This window comes from Larus michahellis, chromosome 25 (assembly GCF_964199755.1).
Source record: "Larus michahellis chromosome 25, bLarMic1.1, whole genome shotgun sequence".
Lineage (NCBI taxonomy): Eukaryota > Metazoa > Chordata > Aves > Charadriiformes > Laridae > Larus > Larus michahellis.
The window spans coordinates 1,867,907-1,891,351 of record NC_133920.1 but is presented as its reverse complement, the minus strand read 5'-3'; the positions used below and the strand labels follow the sequence as shown (position 1 = coordinate 1,891,351).

The window sequence follows — 23,445 nt, the reverse complement described above, 5'->3', positions numbered from 1 at the left end:
CCCAGGAGGGTCCCACTGGGAATGCCACCCCCCTTTTTTGCAGCCGTGACGCCCCCAGCTGCCCCACTCACCGGCAGACCGGGGTCCCCGCTGTCACCCTTCTCTCCAGCAGCTCCGTCCAGACCCTGTGACACAGGGGAGGATGAGCGCTCACCTAAATGAACCCCCCACATCCCACCCCCCCCGGCTGTCGGGACACCGGGAAGCACCGACAAGACAAAGCAGGGAGAGAATCCGGGTGTCCTGGCACCTCCCAACCCCATCACCGCCGCGGGGTGATGGCAGCGGGTGACACCGGAGCGCTGCAGGGGACGTGGGGGCTGGCTCCAGCCGTGGGGAAGCCCCAGGAGTGGGGCTGATTCTGCTCCGCGGCTTCTCTAAGGGGTGAGCGGGGGCTACTCACCGGCACGCCGGGGTCTCCGGGGGGGCCGGGATCACCGGGAAAGCCGATGGGACCCTGCAGAGAGAAGGGGAGACGAGCGGGGGACTGGGAGGGAGCCCCAGACCTCCTGCGTGCTGGGAAAGCAGAGGCAGGAACAGGGATATCGGGGTGGGGGGGGGGACAGGGGGGCTCAGGGCAGTACCCCCCACCTCTCTGTGCCACTTACCAGGTTGCCTTTGGCTCCATCTTCTCCGGGTGGGCCCTTCTTGCCAGGGGGTCCAGCTGCTCCCGACTGCCCCGCGTCTCCCTTCTCCCCCACATCTCCTTTCACCCCCTGTGGAGGGACGGGGGGTGCGTGGGGGGGGGGGGGGGTGTCACGTTAGAGCCGGGAAGGGGCGGTAAAACGTTCCCCAGGAGCTCTGCCTGGTGCTTCCCGTGGCCAGCGAGAGCAGGATCCGGCCCCCACTTTCCTTCTCTCGCCCCTAAAAGACACCCCGGCGCCCTCTGCGATACTTACGGGGGGTCCGGGTTCCCCGGGGGGTCCGGGATCTCCCGCTTCGCCCGGTTCCCCCTGGGTGAGAGAAAAACAACGGGGCAGACGCTGCCGGGTGCTGGGTGCCCGGCCCGAGACCCACATCGTCGTCCCCCCGCCCCAAAACGCGGGGCTTACCTTTTCTCCCACGGCACCCGGCTGTCCCACGCCACCCGGCATTCCCTGGGGGCCCTAAAGGCAAGAGGATGGGGCGGGGGGGACACGACCCACATTGGGGGCAGCCCCTGCACCCAGAAGCCCTCGCCGAGCCCCCCCCCCCCACAACAGGCTCGTACTCACCTCGGCACCGCTGGGTCCCTGCGGCCCACGGGGTCCTGGCGCGCCGGGGGGACCCTGTGGGGGGCACAGAGCGGGGGGGTCAGGCTGCAGAGGGGGGGTCAGGCTGCAGAGGGGGGCTGAGCCGTGAGGATCCCGGGGGACTGGGAGAGGTGGGAAGGGGGAGCCGGGGCAGAAGGAGGTGGAGGGGGAGCGGTGGGTGCGCGGAGGGGTTTCCTTACCATGGGGCCGACGTCTCCGTTCTCGCCCTTCTCTCCCGGTGGGCCCGGCATGCCCTGAGGGGAAGCGCAGGTTGGCGTGGGGGGGGGCAAGGGAGGGGGCTGGAAGCCCCCTGGGGCAAAGCAGAGGGTGCCTTGGCCCCGGGTGGGCTGTGCAGAGCCCAAAGCCACACGTCCCTTGTCCCCCACCCTGTCCCTTGTCCCCCCCTGTCCCATCAGACCCAAGCCCACCCCTCTCCGCTCCTTACCTGCAGGCCGGGGGGGCCGCTGAGGCCAAGGTGACCCCGCGATCCCTCATCTCCTTTCTGCCCAAACATCCCCTGCTGCCCGCGGCGCCCCGGCTCCCCGTCCGCTCCCTGTCGAGGGAAAGGTCGGGCTCAGCGCCGCCTGCCCCACAGAGCCCCCAATGTGTGGGGTGGGAGGGCAGGGAAGGGAGGCGAAAGGAGAAGGTGGGGGTCAGTCGAGGGAATAAACCGGGGTTGGCAGGGCCGGGGGGGTGGGGGAAGGTGCTCGGCACCTACTCACCGCGGGGCCGGGGTGCCCGATGGGTCCCTGGATTCCTGTCGGTCCCGGGGGACCCTGGGGGACAGGAGCACCCACGAAGGGTGAGGGTAGGTCCCAAATGGTCTCCCACCTCGCCGCTCCCATCTCCCACCCTTCGGAAAACCCTCTCCCCGGGGCAGAGTCAACCCCCCCATCCCCGGCACTCACCACCTCGCCCTTGTCGCCTTTGCTGCCCTTCTGTCCGGGAAGCCCCATCTCGCCCTGTGGCAAAGGGAAGAGGGTGAGAAGCCGGCGGCCGGCGAGGAGGGAACGCCGGCGGCCAGGGAAAGCTGCCACGGCTGGGAAGCCCCGGCCAAGGAAATCCCGGCACCGGGAAAACCTGCCACCACTTGGGAAGCAGTGCCAAGGAAACCTGCCAGGACCGAGAGCCCGCTGCCACCCGGGGAATCCCCGCGCCCAGGAAGCCATAGGGGAAACGTGCCCCATTCCGGAGGTCCCTCAGCCCCGGGATGTGCCCTCTACGAGGGGACTTGTCCCCAACGTCCATCCCGGGGAACATTCCCTGTGCTGTCGGTGGTGAAATGACAAGGAGCCATTGCTGAAGCTCCTGACTTGTGTCCCCTTGACTTACCTTGTCCCCATCTTCTCCGGCGGGGCCGGGGGGTCCGCCTGGGCCCGGCAGCCCCACGGGGCCCTGGATCCCGTCATGCCCAGCCGGACCCATGGGACCTCGCTCACCCTGCAGGCAGGGAGGGGAAAGGCTGAGAGCAGGGTTGGCCGGGACCCACGGGAGACACGGCTTGTCCCAGCGCTGCCCCACACCTCCCGCCTCACCCCACACAACCTCTCGCACCTACCGGGGAGCCCTTCTCGCCGATGGGACCAGGGGGACCCTGTGCACCCCCCCGGCCCGGTAATCCAATGCCTCCAGCAGCTCCTGTGGGACCTCGCTCTCCGGGGGAACCCTGGGGAGAAAAGAGAGAGGTGGGGTGGAGGGAAGAAGGCCCCAGCAGTCTTCCTCCTCTCCAAAGAAACCTTTTCTCTTCATCAACATCAAAGATTTCGAGCAGGTGGCAGGAGTATATGCATTACCAGGGGACACCGCAAAACTCCAGAGAACCCCTCAAATGTCACAGAAACATGGAATCACGGAACGGTAGGGTTGGAAGGGCCTTCTGGAGATCATCTCCTCCAACCCCCTCCAGAGCAGGGTCACCCAGAGCAGGCGGCACAGGAACGCGTCCGGGCGGGTTTGGGATGTCTCCACAGACGGAGACTCCCCCACCTCTCTGGGCAGCCTGCGCCAGGGCTCTGCCACCCGCAAAGTCAAGAAGTTCCTCCTCGTGTTTAGGTGGAACTTCCCATGCTCACGTTTGTGCCCGTTACCCCTTGTCCTGTCCCCGGGCACCACTGAGAAGAGCCTGGCCCCATCCTCCTCACACCCACCCTTTAAGATCCCCCCTCAGCTGTCTTTTTTCCAGACAAAAAGCCCCAAATCCCTCGGCCTTTCTTCAGCAGAGAGACGTTCCCGTCCCCTCAGCATCTCGGTAGCCCTTTGCTGTCCCCTCTCCAGCAGCTCCCTGTCCCTCTTGACCCGGGGAGCCCAGAACTGGACCCACAACTCCAGCTGCGGCCTCCCCAGGGCAGAGCAGAGGGGGAGGATGACCTCCCTCCACCTGCCGGCCACGCTCTTCTTCATGCCCCCCACGATGCCACTGGCCTTCTTGGCCACCAGGGCCCATCGCTGCCTCATGGCCGTCCCGTCGGCCCCCAGCACTCCCAGGTCTCTCCCCACCGAGCTGCTCTCCAGCAGGTCACCCCCAACCTGTCCTGCTGCGGGGGGTTATTCCTCCCCGGGTGCAGCACCCTGCGCTTGCCCCTCTTGAATTCCAGAAGGTTCCTCTTTGCCCAACTCTCCAGCCTGGCCAGGTCTCTCTGGATGGCGGCACGGCCTTCCGGGGTGTCGGCCACCCCCCCAGCTTTGTGTCACCTCTAAACCTGCCCAGGGGACGCTCTGTCCCTTCATCCAGGCCATTGATGACGACATTGAAGAGGACTGGGCCCAGCACTGACCCCTGGGGAACACCACTCGCACCGACCCCCAGCTCGACTCTGTGCCCCTAATCCCCACCCTCTGAGGGCCTTTCCACCGGTTTTCCCTCCCCCCCGCTGTCCGTTCATCCACCCCACACTTCCTAATCAGAGAATCACAGAATCCTTCGGGTGGGAAAAGACCCTCGGGACCATCGGGTCCAACCATCAGCCCCACTCTACAGAGCTCCCCCCTACACCACATCCCCCCCCACACCTAAACCACTCTCAAACACCTTCAGGGACGGCGACTCCACCACCTCCCCGGGCAGCCTAGTCCGGCGTCCGACCGCTCCTTCTGGGAAGAATTTTTTCCTCGTGCCCAGCCTAAACCTCCCCGGCTGCAGCTCGAAGCCGTTCCCTCTTGTTCTAGCGCCAATTACCCGTGAGAAGAGACCAGCCCCAACCGCTCTGCAGCATCCTCCCAAGTGGTTGTGGAGAGCCATGAGGTCTCCCCTCAGCCTCCTCTTCCTCGGACTAAACACTCCCAGCTCCCTCAATCGCTCCTCACCACGTTTATTCTCCAGGCCCTTCACCCCCTTCGTTGCCCCCCTCTGCCCTCGCTCCGGCGCCTCCAGATCTCTCTGGTATCGGGGTGCCCAGAACTGGACACGATCCTCCAGGGGTGGCCTCCCCAGTGCTGAGCACGGGGGGACGATCACCTCCCTCCTCCTGCTGGTCGCGCTAGTTCTGATACGAGCCAGGATGCCCTTGGCTTTCTTGGCCACCTGGGCACGCTGCTGGCTCGTGTTCGGCCGCTCGTCAACGGGAACCCCCAGGTCCTTTTCCGCCGGGCAGCTCTCCAGCCGCACTGCCCCAAGCTTCCCTAAAGCTTCCCTAGGAGGATGCCGGGGGAGAGCGTGTCCAACGCCTCGCTGAAGTCAAGGCAGACAACACCCACCGCCCTCCCCTCATCTCTCCATCCGGCCATGCCACCAGAGAAGGCTCTCAGATTAGTCAGACATGATTTCCCCTTGGTGAGTCCATGCTGGGTACTTCCGATAGCTTTCTTTTCCTCCACCTGCCTTGAGACGACGCCTGTTCCATCACCTTTCCAGGGATGGCGGTGAGGCTGACTGGCCTGTAGTTCCCCAGATCCTCCTTCTTGCCCTTTTGGAAGACTGGAGGGACATTGGCTTTCCTCCAGCCCTCCGGCACCTCGCCTGTTCTCCAGCACCTTTCAAAGATGATGGAGAGCGACCCGCCAATGACTTCCGCCAGCTCCCTCAGCCCTCTCGGGTGCATCCCATCGGGTCCCATGGACTTGTGGATGTCTAATTGACCTAATTGATCTCTCACTTGATCCTCCTCAACCAAGGGGACGTCTTGCTCTTTCCCTGTTACTTTCTCCAAAGTCTGGGACTCCTGAGGGCTGGGCTGAGCAGTAAAGACCGAAGCAAAGGCGGCATTCCGTAACTCCGCCTTCTCCGCATCCTCTGTCCCCATGGCTCCTGCCTCATTCAACAGCGGGCCCACAACTTCTCTAGTTTTCCTTTTGCCTCCGATATACTTGAAGAAGCCATCCAGTCACCACGTTTTGTACTCACCGTGGGTCCAGGGGGACCGGGGGGACCTTCCCCACCTTTCAAGCCGGGTGGACCCTGTAGGAGGGCAGGGAAGACGGTGAGAAGGGACCCTCCTCTCCTCTCCCAGGACCGTAACGGGCTGTGTCCAAGCACTGACCGTCTCTCCGGGTGCTCCCCGTGTGCCGGGAAAACCGTGGATGCCTGGGGGGCCGCTCTTACCGGGGATGCCAGCGGGGCCAGGGTCACCCTGCAAGGCGGAGAGGAGTACCAGAGAGCTTTGCTCCGTCCCCACCAAACCGGGAAAAGCCCCCCCGCTGTGTCCTGCAGGGCTCAGAGGGGACCCAGCCCCGCTTGGCTCTGGCTTGTGGGGGTCCAGGTGAGCGGTTGGACCCCCGGCGTGGCTCCTACCTTGGCTCCTTCTCGGCCAGCAGCTCCAGGAAGGCCTTGTTCCCCGGGGGGGCCGGGTGGGCCTGGGTGCCCCCTCTCTCCCACAGGCCCCGTCTCGCCTGATTTACCCTGTGGGGAGAGAGCAGGGTGAGCTTCTGGGGGTCCCTCCATCTCATCGGGCTCGTTTCAAGGCAAACACCTCCCGCCTCCATCCCCGGCACTCACCTGGGGTCCCACCACCCCTGTGGGGCCGGGGGGGCCGGTTTTGCCATGAAACCCCTGCAGAGGAGAGAGAGGTTAATGCTGGGTATTGCCAGGCATCCCACCCCCCCCGGTAAGGGTGGCAGGGGACCCACCGGCTCCCCACGTTGTCCCGGGTGTCCTGGCAAGCCGTCCTTCCCGGCGGGACCCTGGGCAGGAGCAGAGGTAACGGGGTGGGGGGATACGGGCTGCGTAGCCAGGCTCCCCCCCTCCGCTGCCTGCACCCCACGGGGTGCAGAGGGAGAAGGAGGACATGCCAGCCCCACTCTGCCCCCCACATCGTCCCGAGCACAGGCAGGACCACGCACAAAAATCGCCACTTACGGGGGGACCTTTTGTGCCCGGGAAGCCGTTGGGTCCCTGTGGACCTTGGGGACCCTGCGGGAGGGAGAGAAAACCCAGGGTCAGCAGCAGAGGGGCTTTCCCCATGGACCCACAGCACCCAGACCCGCTCCCCATGCCCAGCACCCCGTTTTCCCCACGCTCGGTCCCTTCCTGGGGGTGCCTTTCAAGGAGGACACCCCTCTTCCGTGCAACAACCCCTCCCCGCTCACCTTCTCTCCCACCGCGCCAGGGGCCCCGTCATGGCCAGGATCTCCCTGGGGAGACAGAAACAGGCTGAGGATGACAGCGAAGACCCTCACCCTCCCCCCTGCCCCACATCCGACCCACCGCCAGCACCCGCGGCCAAGGGGCCCTGAGTGCAGCGGGGAGATGGGGCCGTGGGGGACCCCGTGGCCAGGCTCCCACCTACCTTGGGGCCGGGTTTCCCCGTGGGACCGGGCAGACCTCGCTCCCCTGGGAGTCCCTGCGCAGGTGGGAGGCAAAGAGTGGGGTGAGAAGGCGTGGGGCAGGGAGCGGGGCTGGGAAGGGGGTAAGGAAAGGGGAGATGGGGCTGGAAGATGGGGGGACAGAGCAGGGAGTGGGGCTGGGAGCGGGGTGGGGAGCTGGGGGTCGGGGATGGCAGTGGGGCAGGGAGCCGGGAGGGACATGGCTGGCCCCAGGGTGGTTCCCATGGGACGCAGGCGGAAGTTTGGGATCTCGTGGCTGTGGGAAATGACCAGCTCCAGTCTAATTGCCACGGGATACCAGGAGGCTGCGGAGCGTGTTGTCGTGGGATACAGCAGACCCCAAGCTCTGTTGCCACGGGTTACAGCCAGCCCTAGGATGGTTGCCGTGGGATACAATCCACCCGGGAAGGGTTGTGATGGGATGCAGCTGGACCCCGGGATGGTCACGGTGGGGTACAGCCGGCCCCGCGGCGGTCGCCGGTTGTCACCGGGTGATTCCTGTCACCCTCAGCTCGGGGCCGGGGCTGAGGTTACTCACCGGGGGCCCTCGCTGTCCCGGCTGCCCAGCCTGGCCGGCCTTGCCCTGCGGGGAAAAGGGAGATGGTGGGGAGAGCAGCGCGTGGGGCAGCCCCCCACTCACCCACGGTCCCCCCACGTGCCCCCCCAAGGGGACAGAGCGTGCCCAAAGGCGTTTGCGGGAGGGAACGGAGAGGACCACGGGGCTGGGTCCCTTCCCCGCCTCTGAGCTCAGCCCAGCCCCTCTCCGGCTCGCAGAGGGGGTGACAGAGCAGGATGTGGGGGACAGGGAACGATTTGGAGGGATGGGACAGGGTGACACAGCGGGACAGGGCTGACTCACCCTCTTGCCTTTCTCTCCCGCCAGCCCCATGGGACCCTGGAAGCCAGTGGAGCCCTATGGAGAGAGAGGATAAGTGATAATCCAGGGCTGACGAGGCACTTTGGGGTCCCGGGGACACCCCAAAGGCTGCCCCACGCTCACCTTGGGGCCCTGGCGCCCGGGATAGCCCGGGAGACCCGGCACTCCAAGCTTGCCCTGCAAGGGAGAGAGCGGAGCTGAGCCACGGGCTACGAGGGACGCGGGGACGCGGGGACATGGGGCTCCCCTCACCTTCTCGCCGGCGGGGCCAGGAGCACCCGGTTCCCCCATGGGACCCGTCTGCCCCTTCAGCCCCTCGGGGCCGTCCTCGCCGCGGGGGCCCAGCGAGCCCTGGTCACCCTGGAACGGTAACGCGGAGGCGCGGGGAGCACGCTGCCGGGGGGACGGGGGCTGCTCCCTGGGGTCCCCAGCTGTCCCCACCAACAGAGCCGTGTCCCCTCCCCGGTTCCATCCCCCCGCCGTCCCGCAGCCGGCCGGCAAAAACCTCCCGGGGTTTTGTGGCACCTGCAGCCCCCCCACCCCACCCAGCCCTGACGAGGGGCACCCCACTTACCCTGTCGCCCTTGGGGCCCATGTCCCCCTTAAAGCCGGGGAATCCGTCTTCTCCCTGAACAAGAGGCACATTTTTGGGGGGGGCGGGGTGAGACCGCGTTAGCTCTGGTACAAGCCCCAGGTGGGATCACGGCGCGGGGCTGAGCCCCGAATCCCACCACAGAGGGTCGCCCCCCAGCCGCAACCCAGGCGTCCCCCCACCCGCAGCTATCTCAAGGCAAGGACTAGTGCCCCTCAACACCAGGGACCCACAGATACCATGGGACAAGGGCCCCCGTCCCCTGCTGCCCCCTCCTCCCCGCATCTCTTACCTTCTCCCCTTTGCTGCCTTTCAGGCCCCGCACGCCAAAAGCTCCCTGCGGAGACACAGAGGGGTTGGAGGGGAACCCCCCACCTGGGGGACGCCGCCTGACCCCCCCCTCGACATCGCGCCTCAGCGGAGGGGGAGGCCGTGCTTACCTTCACCCCCCGGGGTCCGGGATAGCCGACGGGACCAGGGGCACCCACGGGGCCCTGGGGACAAAGAGAGAGTCAGCAAAAATGGGACACCCCCCTCGGAAAGTGGATCCTTTTCCCCCACCCAGGGCATGACGGGGCTGGGGGCTGGGGGGGGGGTCACCCCCTTACCTGGAGGCCCTTCTCTCCGGCTGGCCCTTCTCGGCCGGGGTGACCCTGCGGGGACACGCAAAAGGTGAGCCCTGAGCTGGGACAGTGACACCGCCCTGGGGGTCCCCGCTCTGCCGGGGACCGGAGTGACCCCACAGCCCCCCACCAGTGCCCCCCACCAGTACTCACCGGGGGCCCGTCGGCCCCAGCCACCCCTTGTATTCCCGGCTTTCCCGGCGGGCCCTGGGCGAGAGGAGGACGTGTGGGGACGCAGAGGGACTGGGGTCACCCCTGCGGCTCCCCAGCACCCGCTCAGAGCCGTGGAAGCGCTGGACACCCCCAAACAACGCTGGGGCCTGACTCACCTTCTCCCCTGGCAGCCCGACGGGACCCTGGGGGCCGGGCAGACCCTGCGAGAGACCAGATCGGGGTGCTGGGAAGGGACCGAGGGAGCACCCCAGCCCCCAGCCCCGTGGGGACGCCCCCATCGCCTCCACGTACCTGCGGACCGGGGTTCCCTTGCTGTCCCGGGGGTCCCGGCTCCCCCTGGATTCCCTGGAGGGGGGGCGGGCAGAGAAAGTCCATTAGTGCAGCAAAAAATCTCCTGGCACCCCAGGATGTGCCACCCCCGCCCTCGCCGGCACCCCCCTGCACCCTCCTGCCCCACGCGCCCCACGAGAGCACGGGGCAGCTCTCGCCCCAGCCCAGGGAATCCCCCTCCCTGGAGCATCCCAGGCTCTCGCTGGCTAATTTGGGATGGGTGCTCCCGGGGGGCGGGGGGGCCCCCCACTGACACCCACCACGTTGCCTTTGGGCCCCGGCGCTCCGTCGATGCCGCTGGCACCCTGCGGAGGAAGGAGGGAGGGTCAGGGCGACGCCGCGCCCCAAGGTGACCCCGCGCCAAGGACGATGCCGTGCCCAGGCTGACGGGTGACAGAGAAAAGTCCTGGTGTCCCAAGGTGGGGACAGACGGACGGACGGACGGACAGACAGGAGCGGTGTCTCATACCGGTGGGCCGGGGGGGCCGGGGGAGCCCCGTGAGCCGATCAGGCCTCGCGTACCCTAGGGCCAAGGACAGAGGGGACTCAGATGGCAGCGTTGACCCCAGCACCCCATATTCCCCGGGGTGGGGGTGGGGGTCCAGTGCCCAAATCTCTCCTCCAAAAAGCCACAGAGAGGAAGATGGTGGGCAAACTTGCCCCCCACCCTGCTCCTGGGGCTGGGGGAGAAGCCGGGCCAGGCTCCCGGTGTCGGCAGCAGGTACTTACGGGTTCCCCTGGCTGCCCCCGAGGTCCCGGGAGACCGTCCGAGCCCTGGAGGGGACAGAGCGGAGCTGAGCACGTCCCTCCAACACCAGCAGGGCCTGATCCTTCCCCAGCCCTCCCCAGCCTCCTCACCTTGGCGCCTTTCTCCCCGGGGGGGCCCGCTGGTCCTGGCTTCCCCACGTCACCCTGCAGAGGAGAAGAGGGTGAGGCGGCATGGGGAGGGGGGTGGCAGGAGGGGACACGGCGCGGTCCCACTTACCCTGTGGCCCTTCTCGCCCGGCAGCCCCGGCAGCCCGTCGAAGCCCCTTTCACCCTGCAGGGGTAGGACAAGCGTCAGGCTGAGCCCACGTCACCCCACCGCCGCGTCAGGACCCGGGGGTCCTGTCTTCCCCCCCCACCCCCGACCCTGCTCCCAGCAGCCCCCCGGCAGCACCGCTACCACCCCCACACACGACACCTTGGGTCCGGTTTCCCCCGGCAGACCCCTGGCACCGTCCGCTCCAGCACGACCCTGCGAGACAAGTCGAGGCGGGGGGTGGGAAGGAGCCCGAGGCTCGGAGCCCCTCGGGACAGGGATGGGAAAGGGGCACCTCGGCGTGTGACAACACACCAGGACATTTTGGGGGAGGCAAAACCCGAACCCCCGGCACTTACCCGCCTGCCCAGCTTCCCCGGCGGCCCCGGAGGTCCCTGCATTCCCCGGGGACCCTGATGGAGAAGAGGGGAAGACATCAGGGCCGGGTTTGCCTTGCACGTAACCCCGCACAACCCAACCCAGCAAGACTCACGCGTGGCCCCACGTCCCCCGCGTCTCCTTTCAGGCCTGGGTGTCCAGGTAGACCCTACAAAAACAAGGGGGCGTGGAGATCATCGCCGCCGCCACCACGAGGGTTTGCTCGATGGCGGAGATGCGCCCGACAAGGTGTATTTTAGTGGGGTGGGCACCTCGCAGCAACCCCCAGGCTGGCCGTACTCACCAGTGGTCCCGGGCGGCCGGTCAGCCCCATGGGACCTGGAGGACCCTTCATGGCAAGCTGGGGAGAGAAGGGAGGAGAGGGGTGAGGGGGAGCGGGGTGAGGGGGAGCAGGGAGGCTGGGATGGGGGGGCTGGTGGCGGGGGTCCTTACCTTCGCCTGCTGCAGGATCGCTTGGGCTTGGGCTTCTTGGAAAGAGACGGTGGGACCCTTGAGGGAGTCTCCGCCGAACTGGAACTGGGGGGAAGGAGGAAGGTGAGGGACGCTGGGGGGAGTTACTGGCCCCCCCAGCCCTGGGGACGGCCAGTTCTGCGTCACCTAGAGAGCTCCGCGAAGAGCAGGAGGGAGGGTCCCCGAGGATCCCGGCCTGTCCCAGAACTTACCGGCAACATGATCATGGTCCCCGCCGGGCCGCGGATCCCGTCAGCTCCCGGCAGCCCCGGTCGTCCCGCGGGACCCTGACGGAGGGAAAAAAGAAGGGATAAGCCGTCATCGCGCCGGCAGGAGCCAGGCTGTCAGGTCAGGGCTTGCAGCTCCATCACCCCGCGAGTACGCCGGCATGCAGCGGCAGGACCTGCCGGGACGCCTGCGGCCCCCAGCCCCGCCGTGGGGCAGCTCCGGCCCCCTCCCAGCCCTCCCCGTCTGCTCCGTACCTGATCTCCGGGGTCCCCGGGAAGCCCTGGGAGCCCCGGTGGTCCCAGGGGACCTGTTTCCCCCTGCGGAGAAGACAGAGGCAGGTTAACGCTTTGTCATCTCCGAACCCTCCCCACCGCAGCCCCTCGCTCCTCACCGCAGGGCCCGGGGGTCCCGGCGGCCCCTCGAATCGCCGACCCTAAAGAAAAGAACGAGCCCCGTCCTGCCAACCGTCTCAGACGGGTGGCCCTCGGGGTGCCGCGAAGGGCTGGGGGCCACACGTCCCCGGGGTAGGGGGGTGGGGCCGTGCCCCACTCACCGGCTCCACGATGGCTGGCTCGCCCTTCTCCCCCTTCAAGTTGGGCTCCTGAAAAACACCAGGGTGAAGAGAAATAGCCAAGAGCCGGGGTGAAGGGGGTCCAAATGGCCTAGGTGGCCCCCGGACCTCGAACTGTGGCCCCAGCTCGGTCAGCCATAGCTGAGGGGCGGGAGGGGGCTCCGTCCTTGTCCCCAGCGTTACCTGGGGAGCCTGGATCACCGTCTCCTCTCGCTCAGCGGGGCCGAACCGCTCCTGGCTCGCAGGGTCCTCGTCGTAGTAGTCCTCGTAGCCCGGTACCTCCGTGCTGGCAGCTCCGTCCTCCTCAAGTTCAAGCACAAGCTCCTCGCCAGCGTCCTAAGGGACGGGGAAACGTTAAGGCGCAAAGCGGGGGACAACTCCCCCCCCACTACCACCATCACCCCCAACCCCGCTCCGCCTGCCCCCAGCCCCGGTGCTACCTCCAGGGGGTCGGTGCCGTTGAGGGTGACGCTCACGGTGGTGGCAAGGCTGGAGGGGACGGGCGTCGGGGAGCTCTCCTGCGCGGAGGGTGTCGGGGCGCTGGCCTTGGGCGATGCGGAAAGGGCGCGGGGTGAGGAAGGGAGCGCTGCGGCAGAGGGAGGTGCTGGCCCACGACCCTCCTGGGGTCCCGCAGGCCGGCCGGGCCAGGGGATGCCCTCCCTGCTTTTGGAGGGGAGGGGGGACGACGACGACGGACGAGGACGGGACACGGTCGGATTTGGGTCATCCCCACCCCACTAAAGCCTGGTTTTGGGACGCCAGAGCCTTTTGGGACAAGGCAGCGGGACTCCCGCTCCTCGGGGACCGCCGGCTGGCAGCGACGCTGGGGCAGAGGGGGAAGGCGAGCCAAGGTTCGGCGGCTGCTGCTCCCAGTCGCGGGGGCGGCCGTTTTCCCCCTCCACGCCGGGGCCCGTACGGCTCCAAGCAGCAACTGGAGCAGAGCCACCCTTTGCCGGCTCTCTCCCGGCCCGGATCGGCCAAGGCTGACTCATCGGCAGGAGGGGCCACCGTCCCCGGGGCCGCCCTTGGCCAGCACTGCCGTTCCCCGTTCCCAGCTGCAGCCGTGACCCATTTCCAGAGCCAAAGGGGGCGAAGGCGGAGGCCGTGGCGGGGGGTTGGAGGGTGGGGGCTGCCTCCCCCACCCAGGGGATCCCCACCAGCTCCCGGGACACGCTCCGCAAGGCCAGGAGCCGTGGGGATGGCTCTGCCTCAAGTGCCAACAGGATCGGCGTCCTCGTGGGGATGCGCCGGCCGCTCGAGCTCCCCCAAATCTCGGGGAGGAGCCATTTTGGCTAGAACCCTGCAGGCACGTCCAACAGACCCAAAGGTTCGGCTCCACAGCAGCCAGAGTGGCCGGAGCCGGCCCGTTTTGCCCCCGATTTTGCAAGGATGAGGCTGGGAGTCGCTTTGGATGCAAGAGGCCGCGGCATGGCCCGGCACGAGCGGCGCGGCGCGGGCACCACCACGCGTCGGGGTCCACCTCAGGCCAGGCGCACCCCGGAGCCGCTCTGCTTTTAAGCCAGATTTGGGTGACAACCGTCCCGTGTCAGCGTGAGGAGCCGAGCCACGGCACGGCACGGCACGGGCGAGCTGCGAAGCAGGCACACCACGGCCAGGCGCACCGTTAGCGCAACTGGGTTAACTGGGGTTGGGGTTAAGCAGCCGCAGAGGTGGGTTAAGTCACGCTCTCTACCTGGCTGGCCACGACGGAGGGGACGGAGGCCTCGTGTTGCTCCAGCAGCTCCTTGTTCCTCCTCTTCTTGCCCTTGCCCTTGCGTTTGCCTTTCCCCTTTCCCTTCTTCCCCTTCCTCCGTGGGGCAGCTGTGGGCTCCGGGCCGCTCTGCAAGGGGCGGCGGAGACACCAGCGGGGAGAGAAATGGGGGTGTCAGGAGCCCCGGCAGCTCCCCCCGCGGTGACACCAAGCCTGGCAGCATCTCTCCAGGCTGCCCGGCAGGGTCGGGGGGGGGCTCCCGAGGGTGTCCCCCAGCCTTTCCCCGTCCCAGTTTGGGTGCTTACATCCTCTGGGAAGGGGGCCAGGAGGGGGTAGAGCAGGGGCTGGTCGCAGTCTGGCATGTAGAGCTGGCAGTAGGAGCGGGCGGCTTCGGGGTCGGCCACCATCAGCAGCTGTTGGACGTCACCCTGTGGCAGAGGAGAAGGGGGGAGCAGGAGGAAAAGGGGTTTCTGCCCCACCCCATATCCGCACCCCGGGGCCGGTCGGGTGCCCACATACACCCCGGACATGGGTGCAAGAGCCGGCGCTGGTGGCCAGCCCTGTCCCTGTCCCGTGGGCGGCTCGGGGCAGCCAGCGCAGACACCCCCTCAGCTGGGTGGAGGGTGCAGGGCGGGGGCAAGGGGACAAAGAGACCCTTGTCTTCCTGCTGGGGACAAAATGGGGGGGGACGGGGACACAGCCTCGCTGCCTCAATGCCGCCTCTTTGCCCGTGGCCCCTGACATTTAGAGTGGGCAGGAATGTAGGGAGGTCACCCCATAGGGACAGGGACACCCCATAGGGAGAGGGACACCACATGGGGACAGGGACACTCTATAGGGACAAGGACACACCATGCGGACAGGGACACCCTATAGGGAGAGGAACACTCCATAGGCACAGGGACACTCCGTGGGGACAGGGACACTCCAAGGGGACAGGGACACCTCATGGGGACAGGGACACCCCATGGGGCATGGGGACAGGGACACTCTGTGGGGACAGGGACACCCCATGGGGACAGGGACACCCCATAGGGAGAGGGACACACCATGGGGACAGGGACACCCCATAGGGAGAGGGACACTCCATAGGGACAGGGACACACCATGGGGACAGGGACGCTCCATAGGGACGGGCACACTCCGTGGGGACAGGGACACTCCATAGGGACAGGGACACTCCATGGGGACAGGGACGCTCCATAGGGACGGGCACACTCCGTGGGGACAGGGACACTCCATGGGGACAGGGACACCCCATAGGGAGAGGGACACACCATGGGGACAGGGACACCCCATGGGGACAGGGACGCTCCATAGGGACAGGGACGCTCCATGGGGACAGGGATGCTCCATAGGGACAGGGACACTCCATAGGGACAGGGACACTCCATGGGGACAGGGACACCCCATAGGGACAGGGACACCCAATGGGGACAGGGACACCCAATGGGGACAGGGACATCCCATGGGGACAGGGACACTCCATGGGGACAGGGACAGCCCATGGGGACAGAGAGCAGCCCCCAGTGCCCCTACCAACCACGGCAACCGGGTCCCCCCCTTCCCCAGCCCAGGGTAAAGGTGCTGCGGGACAACGGGGGGGGCCACAAGGATTTGGGGGGGAGGGACCCACCTGGAACACCTCCTCGTCCAGGAGGCGGGCCCCGAAAATCGTCACCCCCTGGGTGCTAACGAGGGGCCGAGGTCCCCGCTCCAGCGGCAGCGTGGCGAGGAGGTGACAATCCACCCGCAAGGAGACGTTGGTGCCCTCCACGGCCAACGCCACGCGGTGCCACCTGCGGAGAGGGGACTCGGTGGCAGCCAGAGGGACCGGAGAGACTCCCTGGGCGGGGGGGAGGTGGTGTGTCCCCCACCCCTCGGCACCCACCTGCCATCGGCCAGGTTGACCTTGCGGAAGACGGGGTACTGCTCGGGGGGCGGCCGTCCCTCTTGGTCCTCGTAGAGGAAGACGGGGGAGAGTCCCAGCTCCACGCCCAGCTGCTGGACGCCTCGCTCGTCGTAGATGGAGAGGAGAAAAGCTTGGATCCCGCGCCGGGCACGCACCGTGGCCAGGATGGAGAAGTCCTCGGGGAAGGAGCCATCTGCAGCGAGGAGGAATCACGGAATTTCCGAGTTGGAAGGGACCTCTAGAGACCATCTAGTCCGACTCCTAGAGCACGTTACTCAGGACTGCATCCAGGCGGGTCTTGAAAGTCTCCGGAGAAAGGGACTCCACAACCCCCCTGGGCAGCCCGTTCCAGCGCTCCGTCACCCTCACCCGAAAGAAGTTTTTCCTCATATTTGATCAGAACTTCCCACGTTCCGGCTTGTACCCGTTACTCCTCATCCCATCACTAGGAATTGCCGAAAAGAGCCCGGCTCCATCCTCCTTCAACCCATCCTTTCGATCCTCGTCAACATTCAGAAGGTCTCCCCTCGGCCTTCTCTTCTCCAGGCTGAAGAGTCCCAGCTCTCTCGGCCTTTCCTCACACGGGAGACGCTCCAACCCCTCCACCATCTTCGTTGCCCTCCGCTGGACCCTCTCCAGCCGTTCCCTCTCCCTCTTGAACTGGGGAGCCCAGAACTGGACCCAGTATTCCAGCGGTGGCCTCACCAGTGGGGGAGAACGACCTCCCTCCACCTGCCGGCCACGCTCTTCCCTACGCAGCCCGGAATTCCGTTGGCCGCCTTGGCCACAAGGGCACGTGGCTCACGGATAATTTACTGTCTGCCAAGACCCCCAGGTCCTTTTCTTCAGAGCTGCTTTCCAGCAGGTCCCCCCCTACCCTATACTGGTGCCTGACATTCACAGAATCACGGGATGGTAGGGGTTGGAAGGGCCCTCTGGAGATCATCTCCTCCAACCCCCTCCAGAGCAGGGTCACCCAGAGCAGGCGGCACAGGAACGCGTCCGGGCGGGTTTGGGATGTCTCCACAGACGGAGACTCCCCCACCTCTCTGGGCAGCCTGTGCCAGGGCTCTGCCACCCACAGAGTCAAGAAGTTCCTCCTCCTGTTTAGGTGGAACTTCCCATGCTCACGTTTGTGCCCGTTACCCCTTGTCCTGTCCCCGGGCACCACTGAGAAGAGCCTGGCCCCATCCTCCTCACACCCACCCTTTAAGATCCCCCCTCAGCCATCTTTTTTCCAGACAAAAAGCCCCAAATCCCTCGGCCTTTCTTCAGCAGGGAGACGTTCCCGTCCCCTCAGCACCTCGGTAGCCCTTTGCTGTCCCCTCTCCAGCAGTTCCCTGTCCCTCTTGACCCGGGGAGCCCAGAACTGGACCCACAACTCCAGCTGCGGCCTCCCCAGGGCAGAGCAGAGGGGGAGGATGACCTCCCTCCACCTGCCGGCCACGCTCTTCTTCATGCCCCCCACGATGCCACTGGCCTTCTTGGCCACCAGGGCCCATCGCTGCCTCATGGCCGTCCCGTCGGCCCCCAGCACTCCCAGGTCTCTCCCCACCGAGCTGCTCTCCAGCAGGTCACCCCCAACCTGTCCTGCTGCGGGGGGTTATTCCTCCCCGGGTGCAGCACCCTGCGCTTGCCCCTCTTGAATTCCAGAAGGTTCCTCCCTGCCCAGGTTCCTGTTCCTCTCTCTGCCATACGGTTCCCATCTGCCAAGACGTTCTTCCTCCCCAGGACCCTCCGCTTGTCCTTGCTGAACCTCACGAGGTCCTTCCCTGCCCAGCTCTCCAGCCTGTCCGGGTCCCGCTGGGTGGTGGCACGGCCCTCTGGGGTGTCACCCCCTCCCCCCCCCCATTTCGGTATCATCAGCGAACTCGCTGAGCGTACGCTCTGTCCCCTCGTCCAGGCGGTTGATGACTACGTTAAGCGCTGCTGGTCCCAGTATGGACCCCTGGGGGACACCACTGGTTGGATCCTTCTGGACACTGGGATCCCTCCTTGGATCCCTCTGCAGGCCTGGGATCCCTCCCGGAGGCCCGAGATCCCTCCTGGAGGCCCAGGATCTCTCCTCGGATCCCTCCTGGAGATCCAGGATCTCTCCTTGAGGATCCCTCCTGGAGGCCTGGGATCCCTTTGGACACCAGGATCTCTCCTTGGATCCCTCTGGACACTGGGATCCCTCCTTGTATCCCTCCAGAGGCCTGGGATCTCTCCTTGGGTCTCTCCTTGGATCCCTCCAGAGGCCTGGAATCTCTCTTTGGATCCCTCCTGGAGGCCTGGGATCCCTCCTGGAGACCCAGGATCTTTCCTTGGATCCTTCTGGACACGGGGATCCCTCCGGAGGCCCAGGATCTCTCCTTGGGTCTCTCCTTGGATCCCTCCAGAGGCCTGGAATCTCTCTTTGGATCCCTCCTGGAGGCTCTGCATCCCTCCCGGAGACCTGGGATCTCTCCTTGGGTCATTCTGGACATTGGGATCCCTCCTTGGATCCCTCCTTGGATCCCTCCAGAGGACCCGGGATCTCTGCGCCCCGAGAGGTGGCTCTGCACCCCGAAAGGGGCTGGTTTGGCCCCGCCAGGAGTTTGGTGGCTGCGCGGACGCTCGGTGCCATACCGGGGAAGAGCTGCCGGGTGGGAGCGCTGAGCTGGGTGCCATTGTCCAGGCGAAAAGCCAAATCGGAGGCTTCGGTCCCCGGGCGCTGCGGGCAGATCCCGGCAGTGACGGAGACGCCGTCCCGGCCATCTTGCATGCCCAGCGTCCGCAGCACGTCCACGGGCATCCCTGCGGGAGGAGAGGGGACATTTCAGGGGGACCCACCGGAGACACCCCTCCCCAGCCCCCCCCCGCGCCCAACTCCTTCCGTCTCCAGCTGCTTTCTGTGCTTCCAGCCGGGAATCGCGGCCGTATCCCCATCCCCCTGCCTGCCTCCTGCCAAGCCGGGCCGGCCCGGTGCCAGGCAGCTGTGTGGGCCCAAGGTCCGGTCCCGCGGCCGCCAGATTCCTTCACCGCATTCCTCCGCCCCCGGCCCCGCTTTTTACCCCACGGTGGGGTGGGAGGGCTCCGGCACCCATGGGTACCCCCCCACCCCCGGTACCCCTAAGAGCAACCCGGCTGCAGCCAACTGGGGATCCGGGGAGAGGGTGGGGGGGCCACCATCTCTCCGGGGGGACCACCCTTTTTCCGCAGGAATCAAGGGAGAGAGGAGTGCGGGGAGAGGGTTGGGGGGGCCTTCTCCTCTCCGTAGGGGTCCGGCCAGAAGGTGGGGGGACCACCCTCTCTCGGGGGGGGCCACCCTCTCTCCATAGGGGTCCAGGGAGAGGGTCGGGGGGGGGCTCCCTCTCTCTGTAGGGATCCGGGGAGAGGGTTGGGGGGGGGTCACCCTCTCTCTGTAGGGGTCCGGGGAGAGAGGGGTCTGGATAGAGGGTCGGGGGGGGGCCACCCTCTCTCTGTAGGGGTCCAGGGAGAGAGGGGTCTGGATAGAGGGTCAGGGGGGGCCTTCTCCTCTCCGTAGGGGTCCGGGGAGAGGGTCGGGGGGGGCACCCTCTCTCTGTAGGGGTCCAAGGAGAGGGTTGGGGGGGGATCACCCTCTCTCCATAGGGGTCCGGGGAGAGAGGGGTCCAGGGAGAGGGTCGGGGGGGGGGCACCCTCTCTCTGTAGGGGTCCGGGGAGAGAGGGGTCTGGATAGAGGGTCAGGGGGGGCCTTCTCCTCTCCGTAGGGGTCCGGGGAGAGGGTCGGGGGGGGGCACCCTCTCTCTGTCGGGGTCCGAGGAGAGGGTTGGGGGGAGATCACCCTCTCTCCATAGGGGTCCGGGGAGAGAGGGGTCCAAGGAGAGGGTCGGGGGGGGGGGCACCCTCTCTCCGTAGGGGTCCGGGGAGAGAGGGGTCCAGGGAGAGGGTCGGGGGGGGGGCCTTCTCCTCTCCGTAGGGGTCCAGGAGAGGATCGGGGGGGACACCCTCCCTCTGTAGGGGTCCGGGGAGAGGGTCGGGGGGAGCCGCTCTCTCTCTGGAGGCAGCCGGACCCCCATGCCGGGCTGCGGCGGGCGCGTGGAGGGTTAATCCAGGTGTGCAATGGCCGCGGGGGGGGGGCGGGGGGGGGGAGGGGGGAGCAGGCTGGGGGCCACAGCTGCAGCCACATCAGAGAGCACCCACCGGGGGCCCCCCACCCCGGGGGCAGCACCCACCCTTTCTGCCGGAGAAGCTTGTCCGGACAGGCCAAGAAGGGGGATTCAAGGAGGTTGGGGGCGGGAGGGGAGGGATAATTCCTTCTGGGGCTCCACAAAGTAGTGTGTCCCCCCCCCCCCCCCCAGCCTGGCTGGGACACCCCAAGTATGAGGCGGGGGGGGCACGGCAGGGCTGGGAACGGGCTGACCCCAGCCGTCTCTCAGGCCCTCCTGACCCCGGCACATGGGGCCGATTTCCTGCCGCTGCTCCCGGGGGAGAGCCGTCACCCGGCCGGGGGACCCCCCCTCGGGGCTGGGAACCCCAGCCCCCCCCCCCCCCCGTCCCCCCCCCCCGGGTACAGGGTTGGTGGGTGGCCTTGGAGGGGCTGTATCGGCCAAGCCCCCTCCGGACGCCAGACCCGGGTGTGGGCGGCGTGGGGGTGTCGGAGGGGGGACACGGGGGTGTGGGTGGCGTGGGGAGCCGGAGGGGGACAGAGGGACAGGGGGGTGTGGGGGGGTCATGAAGCTGGGGGGGGACAGAGCAGTGTGGCAGGCTCGGGGAACTGGGGGGGACACGGGGGTGTGGGGGGCTCAGGAAGCTGGGGGGGGGACACAGGGATGTGGGCGGTGTGGGGGGCTCAGGGAGCTGGGGGGGACCCAGGGGTGGGGGGGGCTCGGGGAGCCGGGGGGGACACGGGGTTGTGGGGGGCTCAGGGAGCCGGGGGGGACGTGGAGATGTGGGTGGCGTGGGGGGGGGCTCGGGGAGGTGGGGGGGGACACAGGGGTGTGGGGGGGCTTGGGGAGCTGGGGGGGGGACACAGGGATGTGGGCGGTGTGGGGGGGCTCGGGGAGCTGGGGGGGGACACAGGGGCATGGTGGGCTCGGGGAGCCGGGGGGGGACACGGGGGTGTGGGGGGCTCGGGGAGCCGGGGGGGGGAACCCCTGCCCCGGGGGGAGCACCCCTGTCCCACAAGGAGCACCCCCACGGCAGAGGGAGCCCCCCCCTCACGAAGGGACACAGGGGACCCCCCCCCCCCCCAAGGGACCCACGGGGAGCACCCACGCCCCGGGCTGGGGGGGTCCCCGTCACCGGCTGTGCCGCCCCACGGGGGACCCCCAGAGCCCCATCCCGGCGTGTCCCCCCCAGGGGTGTCCCGACACCGCCCCCCCCCAGGGGACACCGTGCCCCCCCCCCCCCGCCCCCCCCCCCGGGCCCTGTCCGTGGTGCTGAAGGCGGCGGGGCCCCCCCCCCGGGGAGGGGGGGGGACGACGACGACTCCCGGGGTGGGGGACGGGGGACTCCCGCGTCCCCCCCGTCTCCACGGCGGGTCCACGGGGCTCACCCCGACGGTGCCCCCCCCCCCCCCGCCCCACACCTCCCCGCCGAGCCGGGGGTGGGGGGCGAGCGGGGACACGGGTGGGCGTGGGGTGTCGTGTGTGTCCCCCCCCACCCGCCTTTTACACCCGCCCCCCCCGGTGCGCGTTACCTGCCCTGGCCGGGGGCAGCCCCTGCAGCACGGCGAGGAGGGCGGCGAGGAGGGCGGCGGGGAGCGGGCGACTCTCCATGCCCGGTAGCCCGCAGCCCGCGGTTCGTAGCCCGCCCTGCCCCGCTCCAGGCTCGGCGGGGCTGCGGGGAGGGGAGGGGAGGGGAGGGAAGAGGACGGGAGGGGACGCGAGGACCGGCCCCCGGTAGCCCCCGCCTCCCGCCGGGCCCGGCCCACGGGCGGGCTCCGGGACCGACACCGGGGAGGCGGAGGTGGCGGGGGGGGGGCGGGGGGGGTGTCCCGGCTGCGAGTTCCCACCGCCCCCCAACGGTGGAGGGGACCGGCGGCAGCCCCCAGGCCCCCGGAGGGGTTTAGGGGTGCAGAGACCCCCAACCTGCTCCCAGACCCACAGCAAAGGCGGCGGGTTTAGGGGTGCAGAGCCCCCCAGCCTGCTCCCAGCCCCACAGCAAAGGCGGCGGGTTTAGGGGTGCACAGCCCCCCAACCTGCTCCCAGACCCACAGCAAAGGCGGCGGGTTTAGGGGTGCACAGCCCCCCAACCTGCTCCCAGACCCACAGCAAAGGTGGCGGGTTTAGGGGTGCACAGTCCCTGCCCCACTCCCAGCCCCACAGCAAAGGCGGCGGGTTTAGGGGTGCACAGCCCCCCAACCTGCTCCCAGCCCCACAGCAAAGGCAGTGGGTTTAGGGGTGCACAGCCCCCCAACCTGCTCCCAGCCCCACAGCAAAGGCGGCGGGTTTAGGGGTGCACAGCCCCCCAACCTGCTCCCAGACCCACAGCAAAGGCGGCGGGTTTAGGGGTGCAGAGCCCCCCAACCTGCTCCCAGACCCACAGCAAAGGCGGCGGGTTTAGGGGTGCACAGCCCCTGCCCCACTCCCAGCCCCACAGCAAAGGTGGCGGGTTTAGGGGTGCACAGCCCCCCAACCTGCTCCCAGCCCCACAGCAAAGGCGGCGGGTTTAGGGGTGCACAGACCCCCAACCTGCTCCCAGCCCCACAGCAAAGGCAGCGGGTTTAGGGGTGCACAGACCCCCAACCTGCTCCCAGACCCACAGCAAAGGCGGCGGGTTTTGGGGTGCACAGACCCCCAACCTGCTCCCAGCTCTGCCTCGAGCTTTAGGGATGCACAGCCCCCCAACCTGCTCCCAGCCCCACAGCAAAGGTGGCGGGTTTAGGGGTGCACAGCCCCCCAACCTGCTCCCAGACCCACAGCAAAGGCGGCGGGTTTAGGGGTGCACAGCCCCTGCCCCACTCCCAGGCCCACGGCGAAGGCAGCGGGTTTAGGGGTGCAGAGCCCCCCAACCTGCTCCCAGACCACAGCAAAGGCGGCGGGTTTTGGGGTGCACAGCCCCCCAACCTGCTCCCAGACCACAGCAAAGGCGGCGGGTTTTGGGGTGCACAGCCCCCCAACCTGCTCCCAGCCCCACAGCAAAGGCGGCGGGTTTAGGGGTGCACAGACCCCCAACCTGCTCCCAGACCCACAGCAAAGGCGGCGGGTTTTGAGGTGCACAGCCCCCCAACCTGCTCCCAGACCCACAGCAAAGGCGGCGGGTTTAGGGGTGCACAGCCCCTGCCCCACTCCCAGCCCCACAGCAAAGGCAGCGGGTTTAGGGGTGCACAGCCCCTGCCCCACTCCCAGCCCCACAGCAAAGGCAGCGGGTTTAGGGGTGCAGAGCCCCCCAACCTGCTCCCAGCCCCACAGCAAAGGCGGCGGGTTTAGGGGTGCACAGCCCCCCAACCTGCTCCCAGCCCCACACCAAGGACGGCAAGTGTGAGGGTTCAGAGCCCCCTGCCTTGCTCCTAGCCCCACAGCGAGGTTTAAGGGTGCAGAGCCCCCCACCTCACTCCCAGCCCCACAGAAAAGACGGCAGGTTTTGGGGTGCACAGCCCCAAACCCCACTCCCAGCCCCAC

The 23,445-nt window shown here is 67.8% G+C and overlaps 1 protein-coding gene across 3 annotated transcripts in view; it reads right to left on the bottom strand.

Moving 5' to 3' along the window:
* The window catches only part of COL5A3 (collagen type V alpha 3 chain), a 35,069-nt gene that overhangs the window by 3,999 nt on the left and 7,625 nt on the right, over nucleotides 1-23,445 (bottom strand). For 2 of the 3 annotated variants that reach the window (XM_074567099.1, XM_074567101.1), the window contains exons 4-55: nucleotides 18,488-18,655; nucleotides 15,857-16,070; nucleotides 15,602-15,764; nucleotides 14,271-14,393; nucleotides 13,948-14,094; nucleotides 12,695-12,799; nucleotides 12,438-12,590; nucleotides 12,237-12,284; nucleotides 12,075-12,116; nucleotides 11,938-12,000; nucleotides 11,668-11,742; nucleotides 11,438-11,521; nucleotides 11,289-11,345; nucleotides 11,100-11,153; nucleotides 10,966-11,019; nucleotides 10,769-10,822; nucleotides 10,571-10,624; nucleotides 10,444-10,497; nucleotides 10,315-10,359; nucleotides 10,055-10,108; nucleotides 9,846-9,890; nucleotides 9,547-9,600; nucleotides 9,411-9,455; nucleotides 9,235-9,288; nucleotides 9,067-9,111; nucleotides 8,899-8,952; nucleotides 8,751-8,795; nucleotides 8,441-8,494; nucleotides 8,119-8,226; nucleotides 7,990-8,043; nucleotides 7,849-7,902; nucleotides 7,528-7,572; nucleotides 6,953-7,006; nucleotides 6,753-6,797; nucleotides 6,523-6,576; nucleotides 6,294-6,347; nucleotides 6,163-6,216; nucleotides 5,959-6,066; nucleotides 5,708-5,797; nucleotides 5,572-5,625; nucleotides 2,791-2,898; nucleotides 2,565-2,672; nucleotides 2,141-2,194; nucleotides 1,955-2,008; nucleotides 1,678-1,785; nucleotides 1,433-1,486; nucleotides 1,215-1,268; nucleotides 1,053-1,106; nucleotides 900-953; nucleotides 609-716; nucleotides 404-457; nucleotides 72-125 (exon numbers count right to left, since the gene is read on the bottom strand). In XM_074567099.1, coding sequence (XP_074423200.1) covers nucleotides 72-125; nucleotides 404-457; nucleotides 609-716; nucleotides 900-953; nucleotides 1,053-1,106; nucleotides 1,215-1,268; nucleotides 1,433-1,486; nucleotides 1,678-1,785; nucleotides 1,955-2,008; nucleotides 2,141-2,194; nucleotides 2,565-2,672; nucleotides 2,791-2,898; nucleotides 5,572-5,625; nucleotides 5,708-5,797; nucleotides 5,959-6,066; nucleotides 6,163-6,216; nucleotides 6,294-6,347; nucleotides 6,523-6,576; nucleotides 6,753-6,797; nucleotides 6,953-7,006; nucleotides 7,528-7,572; nucleotides 7,849-7,902; nucleotides 7,990-8,043; nucleotides 8,119-8,226; nucleotides 8,441-8,494; nucleotides 8,751-8,795; nucleotides 8,899-8,952; nucleotides 9,067-9,111; nucleotides 9,235-9,288; nucleotides 9,411-9,455; nucleotides 9,547-9,600; nucleotides 9,846-9,890; nucleotides 10,055-10,108; nucleotides 10,315-10,359; nucleotides 10,444-10,497; nucleotides 10,571-10,624; nucleotides 10,769-10,822; nucleotides 10,966-11,019; nucleotides 11,100-11,153; nucleotides 11,289-11,345; nucleotides 11,438-11,521; nucleotides 11,668-11,742; nucleotides 11,938-12,000; nucleotides 12,075-12,116; nucleotides 12,237-12,284; nucleotides 12,438-12,590; nucleotides 12,695-12,799; nucleotides 13,948-14,094; nucleotides 14,271-14,393; nucleotides 15,602-15,764; nucleotides 15,857-16,070; nucleotides 18,488-18,655 — 3,845 coding nt within the window. Of the gene's footprint in view, nucleotides 1-71; nucleotides 126-403; nucleotides 458-608; nucleotides 717-899; nucleotides 954-1,052; nucleotides 1,107-1,214; nucleotides 1,269-1,432; nucleotides 1,487-1,677; nucleotides 1,786-1,954; nucleotides 2,009-2,140; nucleotides 2,195-2,564; nucleotides 2,673-2,790; nucleotides 2,899-5,571; nucleotides 5,626-5,707; nucleotides 5,798-5,958; nucleotides 6,067-6,162; nucleotides 6,217-6,293; nucleotides 6,348-6,522; nucleotides 6,577-6,752; nucleotides 6,798-6,952; nucleotides 7,007-7,527; nucleotides 7,573-7,848; nucleotides 7,903-7,989; nucleotides 8,044-8,118; nucleotides 8,227-8,440; nucleotides 8,495-8,750; nucleotides 8,796-8,898; nucleotides 8,953-9,066; nucleotides 9,112-9,234; nucleotides 9,289-9,410; nucleotides 9,456-9,546; nucleotides 9,601-9,845; nucleotides 9,891-10,054; nucleotides 10,109-10,314; nucleotides 10,360-10,443; nucleotides 10,498-10,570; nucleotides 10,625-10,768; nucleotides 10,823-10,965; nucleotides 11,020-11,099; nucleotides 11,154-11,288; nucleotides 11,346-11,437; nucleotides 11,522-11,667; nucleotides 11,743-11,937; nucleotides 12,001-12,074; nucleotides 12,117-12,236; nucleotides 12,285-12,437; nucleotides 12,591-12,694; nucleotides 12,800-13,947; nucleotides 14,095-14,270; nucleotides 14,394-15,601; nucleotides 15,765-15,856; nucleotides 16,071-18,487; nucleotides 18,656-21,521; nucleotides 21,662-23,445 lie in introns of those variants that run through there. The other variant, XM_074567100.1, reaches the window with a different exon arrangement.